Raw genomic sequence first — 9228 nt, 5'->3', positions numbered from 1 at the left:
ACGTGGTTAAAGCTCAACCATATCTCTCCACCATCCCCAAGATTATTTTTTTGGGCATGAAATCTTTTATTTCAACATCAACTATATATATATATATTTTTTGAGAGCAACGTTTGTTATATTTTTGTTGTTTATGTGTTTGTGTAATATTTTCTACAGCAAGAACATGTAATATCCAAATGATCACGTGTGTAGATTAAGACAATGTCTTAAGATTAAAATCCATGATACAAGAATATTTGATAATAATAATGAAAATAAAATTAGTCACCGATTTATAAATTATTAATGACATTATTAAAATAGTGTTGAACATAAAATGATATAAATAATCTTTTATTATTTTTATTTTTTTGGATTCTTTATTGGTTATAATGTAGTTAATATGTTTGGGGATCATAAATTATTGTTAGTGCCACAAGCTTAACACTAAAAATGTGCATGAATCGTAGTGTGAATCAAATGACTCAGTAGATTCATTGCATGCAGGCAACATTCTGGTCATGAATCCGATAATTTTTTAATATAGTTAAATAATACAAGTATCAATATTCATGTGTGACATTTATTTTCTTAAGTTTTGGAATCTCAATTTACAAGAAAACCACTCAATCTAGGTTTGAAAGTCTAGGGAATCGAGGAAAAAAAATAGGTTTTTTGTGATACAATCTTAATGTGAGACGAGTTGATCATGTTCATATATGAATTGAAAAGTAATATTTTTTACATAAAATATTCTTTGATTATTTCCTATATAGCCATTTATTTCTGTTTCTAATCAGTTTTTTGTTTAAAATTTTTCGATATGCTATCTTTTTATTTTATTTCAAAAAATAAAATCATATTAACTAATAATAATAATAACCGTGTCACAAACGGGGTGCAGAATCTTAAAAATTCAACAGGCAACAATTCAAGGCCCACTAGTTCACCCCACTAACTTTGAGTTCCAGGGTTTTACAAATTCACGGCCCATTAGGGAATGGCCCGCCAAAAAATTTAAGTGGGCGGGGTTAATTTGACAGATTGTTTTTCCATAGATTAGATCGAGGTAGAAGTAGAAGTAGAAGATCATCTTTGGGTGTAGAATATTAATTAATTTTCCTTGTCGAAGAAAATTTATAACCCGTAATCTGCATCAAAGCAGATAAGGCGTCACATTACTCTACCCCCTGAATCAATTATCCCAGGTTCACTTTTCTTCTTTGCGATTTTTCTTCATGAGTAATCCAGTTCATGCGGTCCTTCCGAGCTTCTGGTTTTTCTTGTTTATTCCGCTTTAATTGCTTGTGTTTGATTTAGACACGAAGAATTGTTATTCTTATGTACCCCTTTTGGATAATATTTCAGGTGACCGAGCTAAGGTTGATTTACTGAAGGGTATATTTGAGCTGCAATGATATTTGCAGTCTACTTTTTATGTGTCTCTGGATGGAGGAATTAATTGAGTTTGATTGAGTTTTTAATATAACAATGCCATCTGGGTTTGTTTCCAATTTGAATCTTGCTTTTGGTTTTGGCTTCCAAGCGGCTGTTAAAGTGAATCAAGTTCAACCCCTTAATTTGATAGAATCTTGCTTATCTCAAAAATTTTCTGGTACTGGTTTGACTCGTGAAGTGTTCAAATATTCTAGCAGTCGGTGCCACAGAAAAGTGATGGCAGCTTCTGGCTCTTTGGCTGCCTCAGGTGATCTTGCGGTCGACAATTTATCATCTTGTTGTGGAAATTTCTCAAGTTTTGTGAAGCCTATTGGTGTTTATTTTGATGATAAAAGTTATAGAAATTGTCGAAAAGCTAGGGTGAGTTTGAGGACTGTAGAGGCAGGATGTTATCGGGGAGTTCAGGGATGTGTTGTTTATGATTTTAAGCAGGGGTCTCGAGACTCCAAACCTCCTTTCTTGACAGGGTCGAGCAATGGTCGAGCTTTCTCATCATCTTGTTACTCTGATGGAGTAGTGCCAGACGTATCGGCCATTGAATCTTTCAGTGCCCAGCATCTTTCAAGTCTTGCACTTTCAGCTGAACCGTACGTCTACATTTGCCCTCGTTTGGTATTATTGTGCCGAAAATGTAAATTGAATCTGAAATTCCATTACGAAATGGTGGCGGCAGTGCCAACATTTGTGTTTTCCCTATTATCTGAAACCACTATTATCATTGTTTTCTTACTTTTTGCATGCGTCTAGGTTAATTATGTACTTTTGTAAACTGTATCTTGGTATGAGGTTATTGTTTAAGCGTAACATTTGCATAATGATATTATGTGGAGAAATCTTTCAAATTTTGATGAGTTGTCATAACATCTGCTACAAGTGTTTAGTTCTCATGTAGAGATCATGTTAGTGATAAATTGCCATATTCACTGCATGTATCATTTGAAAGTTACTGTTTTTTTTGGAGAAATATCATACCATTCACACTTAATTTGATGCAGGATTATATTTACGAGATTTATAATTTTACTTGGTAAATGAATATGGATTATATGATACATGTGGCATTGTTTTCTCATTTTTCTCTGGAGAAGTACCCCATGTCATGGTGTTCTGAAGCTTCTTTCGGGAGCATGTTACCTACCCCATCCAGCTAAAGAGGAAACTGGTGGAGAAGATGCTCATTTTATTTGCGATGAAGAGCAGGCAATAGGCGTTGCTGATGGAGTTGGTGGATGGGCAGATGTTGGTGTTAATGCAGGATTGTATGCTCGTGAACTCATGTCTTATTCAGTCCAAGCAATTCAAAAAACTCCCAATGGCAGCATTGATCCGTTGTTGGTTTTGGAAAAAGCACATGCAGCGACTAAAGCCATGGGTTCATCCACAGCATGCATTATTTCTCTCAAAAACCAGGTTTCATCAAATGCATTTTGTTATGTTGATCTTGTGTTAGCTTCCACCATGAAAATTAAAAAGCAGGAGAAAATGTGAGAAAATAAATGCAAGATGACAATTATAATTGCAGGAATAACTTGATTTAAGGGTTGGCGTGCCAACTTGAAAAATAGTGTGAGATAAATAGTGTCATCCGATGATCCACCTCCAAATAAATTCTGCTCGTTCCTTATCCCTCCGTCTTCTACATGATTATTTTTATTATTACCTCACTTAACGACTGTTTGATGCTAATTTTTAGCTTCTTCCAATTGATCTTTGAAAAAAGATTTGTTATTTATCTTTAAAGTAATTTCCTTCTTTTGAACAGGGTCTTCATGCCATTAACCTTGGAGACAGTGGGTTTATTGTGATCAGAGATGGTTGCACAATATTTGAATCACCTATACAGCAACACAGCTTCAATTTCACGTATCAACTCGATAGTGACAGCAGAGGTGACCTACCAAGTTCTGGACAGGTCAGTTGAAAGAAACTATACACTCTTTACGCTGCAACCGGTGAATTTCCTTAGTGCATTGATACCGTTAGATATATAGAAGCTACATGGGACCAAATTGAGATCATGTGATCCAATTATCATATACGCACCCAATATGTATGACCAATTATGGTGTAGAAAAATCATTGAAAATAGCATATCAAGTGCCGGCATTTGCATTTCGCTCGAGTTATTGCAAGTTAACAAATTTAGACCTCAGAAGGACCTAGGAATTGGGTTGGGGGGCAACACTGCATCAGGTGGGTAGATTAAATTTGTATTGAAACTAATACTTTTAGAGAACTTCAATAAATTTATTGTTATTATTTTTTGTCTATTCTTTGGCCTCCTGTTGGATCCTCTCAGCGGCCCCAGATCTTTTATATTTTGAACGGTAGCACTGTCGCCATCTTTTATTCTTTATCCTTCTATAACTATCTCCAGATAATTATTATAATATATGTTTAACCTCAACAAATGCTAGCCATATTCTTACTGCCACAACTTATTGATCCGCCAATACTACATGACAGGTTTTTGAGATCCCGGTTGTACCTGGAGACGTGGTTGTAGCAGGCAGCGATGGTTTATTTGACAACTTGTATACCAAAGAGATAGAGGCGGTTGTGGCAGATGCCATCAAAGAAGGGCTTAGCCCTGATGCATCAGCCAAGAAACTCGCTTCATTTGCACGTGTTCGAGCTTTAGACAAGAAACAGCAAACTCCATTTTCTACAGCAGCTCAAGAAGCCGGATATGCTTATTATGGTGGTAAACTTGATGACATAACTGTTGTTGTCTCTTATGTCTCTTAATTATTGAACTAACGCTTGATGAACAAGTTTCACTATCTCGTTATTCAAATTTTGTTGAAAGATTCCCTCTTTGCTAGTCTCTGTTTTATATTTGAATGTCTCACGCCAAACGTTAAAACAAATAAAGAGTATTCTATAAACTCAAGAATGTTATATCATCTAATAAAGTCTTTTGACATGGTACCCCTATTGGGTTTATAACTTAACAGTCGATTTTTCTTCTTGTCGATAAATGATGACTTCAATATGACCTCAATATATCACTGGCAAAATAATTCATCATTAACATATATTTCACGAAAATAATAAAGCGAGTAAGCGACCATAGTACCAGTGCAACAAGATTGTACATTCCGTGGCTGCTATATATAATGAAGATGATCCCATTCAAACCCCTCAAAGTACTCGAAATGCGGCATGTAAAACATGTGTTCTAATCCTTCCATTCCCAATCCACCAAGAAAAGGTTGTTTCATGGCTTCCATCCACAAAAACGAACTTGGACCACTACTCCTGAATCCGTCGTCCCAACGCTCCGACAACCTTCTTATCTCCTCCTCTGCTTCATTGAGTTGTTCTTGAAGCTTCGAGAGCTGCACATTAATTGAGACATTTCGTGAAAAATACTAATAAAAGTGTTGATTATATGGTGTAGTATTCAAAATGTTAATTTTTCTATCTCGATGCTAACGGCAATAAGAATTTACATTAATTTGTACAGTAGAAAAGTTGGACTTTCTACGTGCTTCAGAGCATATTTGAAACTTTTTACTTGAAAAAGACCTTATCCCTTATCTCCGGCCAAGAAGACTCTTGGGCCATGGTAGAGGAATATTGGAAACTGACTTTGAAAGACAATTTTTTTACATTACTTTTAGCTATTACTCCCGTTCGTACAAAAACTATGACTAAAATCTTACGCGGAGAAATCAAGCAAATTCATTTCATGCTTTCCCTGATGATCACCACGTAATATCTCGCTACGAATATAAGTTCTTCTATATGTAGCTAAGTAAAAATCCGAGTTTCCTCCTTAATTTGTTCTTCAAATTTCAATAATTGGAAGATCTTAAGATTTGTTCGGAGACCGAGTCATGTATCATACAAAAAAAAAACATGTAATAAGAAATCTAACATGGGAGAGGGACCATAATAAAATATAAAATATCTAGCTGTGGAAAATTAATACCTCATTTTGAAGACGGCATTTCTCGAGAAGGGCTGTGTCATGTTCGGCCCTGAGCTTAGAGCACTCCTCCTCAAGCTGCTTGCTCTTCCAGCGAGCCCTCTTATTCTGAAACCACACCGCTACCTGGCGCGGTTCCATCCCTAGCTCCGCCGCCAGTCTGTCCTTCTTCTCCGCCTCCAACTTTTGCTCACTCCCGAAATTCTGCTCCAACATGCTCACTTGCTCTTCATTCAGCTTCCTCTTCCTCGCCACCAATCCCCCGCCACCGCCCTCCTTTCTCTTCTGACGCCTCCGCCGCGGCTTCATGTTCTCATTCCCTATATGTAGATATGTTTATAGAAAGAAAAATAAAAAAATGCCGATTCTCCTACAAATACAACACAAATTTTTGGTTTAATACACTATGGGACAAGAGCAAGGTAGGCTTATCAAATAAATTTCACTTAAAATTTTAAAGAACATAAATGTCATCCTAAACAATATATATATTATTTTAAGCTGCATGCATATGTAAATATATAGTGGATTCATTCACCTTGTCCAACAAGATGGTCGAACGAATAGAGCTGAGAAGAGAGAGCCATACTTACTTGGACTTTGGAACTCAGTAACTATGATCACTTTCAGTTATAAACAAACATAAATGCTTTGAATGAGTCTTGGTTTTTTGAAATTTTCAAGAATGCCACTATAGATATGAGGGATTTAAAATAAAACATAATTTTTTAATGTATACTCCCCCACAATAATAAAAACTACTATATCGACGTACGCGTTGCGTGTTTGTACAATATTCACTAATACAAAAAGGCAAACGACAACGGATAAAATCCGTTGTCGTAGCCATTTAAAAACTGTTGTAACTGAGGGTGTTGTTGAAAGTCCGTTCAAACCGTCGCAAATAAAAATAGCGTCGGTCGTGATTGCTACCCGTCGCTAATTTTAAATTATGTAACCGTCGCTAATTAAATCAACGACGGTTTTGTAAACCGTCGCTAATTTAAATTAGCGACGGGTAGCAATCACGATAAACCGTCGCTAATTAAATCAGCGACGGTTTAGCGACGGGTAGCAATCACGACCGTCGCTCATTTTAGCGACGGTCAGCTGTCAAGAGTTCCGTCGCTAATTTGTTTCGAAAAATAAAAAAAAATACTTTTAATAATTTAATAAATCTAAAAGAAACTAATAATCTAAACTAAAATCGTGTAAAAGAAAAAAATTTTAAGTGTTGTGAAGTAGTAAAATCGTGTAAAAGAGAAAAATTTTAAGTGTTATAAAGTGGTTAGAAATATTTTCCGTGTTGTGTGAAAGTGATAAAATTGTATAAGATAAAAAAAATTTAAGTGTTGTGTAGAAAAATTTTAAGTGTTATAAAGTGGTTAGAAAAATTTTCCGTGTTGTGTGAAAGTGATAAAATTGTATAAGATAAAAAAATTTTAAGTGTTGTGTGAAGTGATGAAATGGTGTAAGAGAGAAAAATTTTAAGTGTTATGAAGTGGTGAAAAATATTTTAAGTGTTGTGTGAAGTGATAAAATGGTGTAAAAGAGAAAAATTTGAAGTGTTGTGGAGGAAAATGGAACGGAAATGGAGATATTTATAGACAGTTTGCGACGGGTTTTGGTAAATGATAAACAGTCGCATATTTTTATTTGGCAACGGTTTGGATTCAAACCGTCGCTAACATTAGCGACGGTTTCAAAACTATGTCGCTAATTTTAGCGACGGGTTTGTTAAAACCGTCGCTATATTTGAAGATGCGACAGGTTTTTTTAAAACAGTCGCTAAAATTAGCGACGATTATTTTACAACCGTCGCGAATTTAAACGTAGGGACGGTTTTAACAAACCGTTGCTAAAATTAGCTACGGTTTTTTAAATAACCGTCGCTAAATATTGCAACGTTTTCCAAAACCATTGTTGTTTGTCAAAAAAATCACGCTAAAATTAGCGACGGTTATTTAAAAACCGTCGCAAAGTTAAACATAGCGACGGTTTTGACAAACCGTCGCTAAAATTAGCGACGGTTTTTGAAATAACCGTCGCTAAATACTGCAACGTTTTCCAAAACCATTGATGTTTGTCAAAAAAATCACGCTAAAATGAGCGACGGTTATTTAAAAACCGTAGCAAAGTTAAACATAGCGACGGTTCTGACAAACCGTCGCTAAAATTAGCGACGGTTTTTGAAATATCCGTCGCTAAATATTGCAACGTTTTCCAAAACCATTATTGTTTGTCAAAAAAATCACGCTAAAATTAGCGATGGTTATTAAAAAACCGTCGCAAAGTTAAACATAGCGACGGTTTTGACAAGCCGTCCCTAAAATTAGCGACGGTTTTTGAAATAACAGTCGCTAAATATTGCAACGTTTTCCAAAACCATTGGTGTTTGTCAAAAAAACCACGCTAATCGACAACGGTTTCTTCAAACCGATGTCAATTGTCCAAAAAAACACGCTAATCGACAACAGTTCATAGAAGTCGTTGAACCAAAAAAACGCTCAAAGACAACGGTTTATCATTGATCCCAAAAACCGTTGTCTTTGCCCCCCAAAAGACAACGGTTTTAGATAAAACCGTTTTTAAAAAACATACGACAACGGTTTTTGTGAAAAACCGTTGTCGTATGTGTGTTGTTGTATGCAGAATTTCTTGTAGTGATTTTTTATAATTTATTTGGTTTATATATAAATGAAGATCAAAATGTAATCATAAGAAATAGTGATAGATTACACTGTATTTTTTATAATAAATTAGAAAATAAATAGAAAATAGAGAAAAAAAGAGCAAGGTAGGATTTGAATCTAGAACTTGATGCTTAAGAAACAAAAATTATATCCACTAAGCAACATATGACTTGCATTAAAGTTTTAACACTTTATTACTATATATCTATTACCTATATAAAAGAGCCAATCTTTTTCGAATTGTGAATTTACGACAACGGTTTTTGTGAAAAACCAGAATTAATTAATTATTAATATGCATTCAAAAATATATAATCTATAATATTAATTCAAGAATATAAAATCTATTTATTTCTATTACCTATATATTAATGAATTTTAATTATCTATTAACTATATTATTATTATTATTATTATTATTATATCTAGATAAAAAAGCCAATATTTATAGAATTGTGAAGAATATATTGACTTTTAAATCCTTCATTAATTAATAGAATTAATTAATTATTAACATTAATTCAAAAATATATAATCTATTTATTTCTATTACCTATATATTAATGAATTTTAATTATCTATTACCTATATTATTATTATACCTAGATAAAAAAGCTAATATTTTTATAATTGTGAAAAATATATTGACTTTTAAGTTCTTCATTAATTAATATAATTAATTAATTATTAATATGCATTCAAGAATATATAATCTATTTATTTCTATTACTTATATATTAATTAATTTTAATTATCTATTACCTATATTATTATTATTATTATTATTATTATTATTATTATTATACCTAGATAAAAAAGCTAATATTTTTATAATTGTGAAAAATATATTGACTTTTAAGTTCTTCATTAATTAATATAATAAATTAATTATTAATATGCATTCAAGAATATATAATCTATTTATTTCTATTAGCTATATATTAATGAATTTTAATTATCTATTACCTATATTATTATTATACCTAGATAAAAAAGCTAATATTTTTATAATTGTTAAGAATATATTGACTTTTAAGTTCTTCATTAATTAATATAATTAATTAATTATTAATATGCATTCAAGAATATATAATCTATTTATTTCTATTAGCTATATATTAATGAATTTTAATTATCTATTACCTATATTATTATTATTAT

At 33.0% G+C, this 9228-nt stretch overlaps 2 protein-coding genes across 5 annotated transcripts; one reads left to right on the top strand and one right to left on the bottom strand.

The window, feature by feature from the left end:
• The first annotated feature begins 1051 nt into the window (after positions 1-1051).
• Positions 1052-4250, top strand: LOC140970905 (probable protein phosphatase 2C 80). Of its 4 annotated transcripts, none has more exons than XM_073432885.1 (5): positions 1052-1190; positions 1351-2027; positions 2529-2850; positions 3203-3352; positions 3907-4250. In XM_073432885.1, exons 2-5 carry the CDS (start codon positions 1474-1476, stop codon positions 4186-4188), a joined length of 1308 nt encoding a protein of 435 aa, XP_073288986.1. In that variant the 5' UTR covers positions 1052-1190; positions 1351-1473; the 3' UTR covers positions 4189-4250. The 4 variants fall into 4 exon arrangements, with proteins under 4 accessions (XP_073288986.1, XP_073288983.1, XP_073288984.1 ...); XM_073432882.1 differs by having other exon boundaries at positions 2526-2850; XM_073432883.1 differs by having other exon boundaries at positions 1079-1241; positions 2526-2850.
• A 277-nt stretch (positions 4251-4527) lies between these two features.
• Positions 4528-6046, bottom strand: LOC140970906 (homeobox-leucine zipper protein ATHB-40-like). Its single transcript, XM_073432886.1, has 3 exons — positions 5913-6046; positions 5378-5694; positions 4528-4781 (listed from the first exon to the last, which is right to left on the bottom strand). The coding sequence occupies exons 1-3, from the start codon at positions 5959-5961 to the stop codon at positions 4551-4553; spliced, it is 597 nt and encodes a 198-aa protein (XP_073288987.1). The 5' UTR covers positions 5962-6046; the 3' UTR covers positions 4528-4550.
• Positions 6047-9228: the final 3182 nt, after the last annotated feature.

Source organism: Primulina huaijiensis, chromosome 2 (assembly GCF_012295235.1).
Source record: "Primulina huaijiensis isolate GDHJ02 chromosome 2, ASM1229523v2, whole genome shotgun sequence".
Taxonomy (NCBI): Eukaryota; Viridiplantae; Streptophyta; class Magnoliopsida; order Lamiales; family Gesneriaceae; genus Primulina; species Primulina huaijiensis.
The sequence above is the reverse complement of the archived record's forward strand: the minus strand, read 5'-3'. Positions and strand labels throughout refer to the sequence as shown.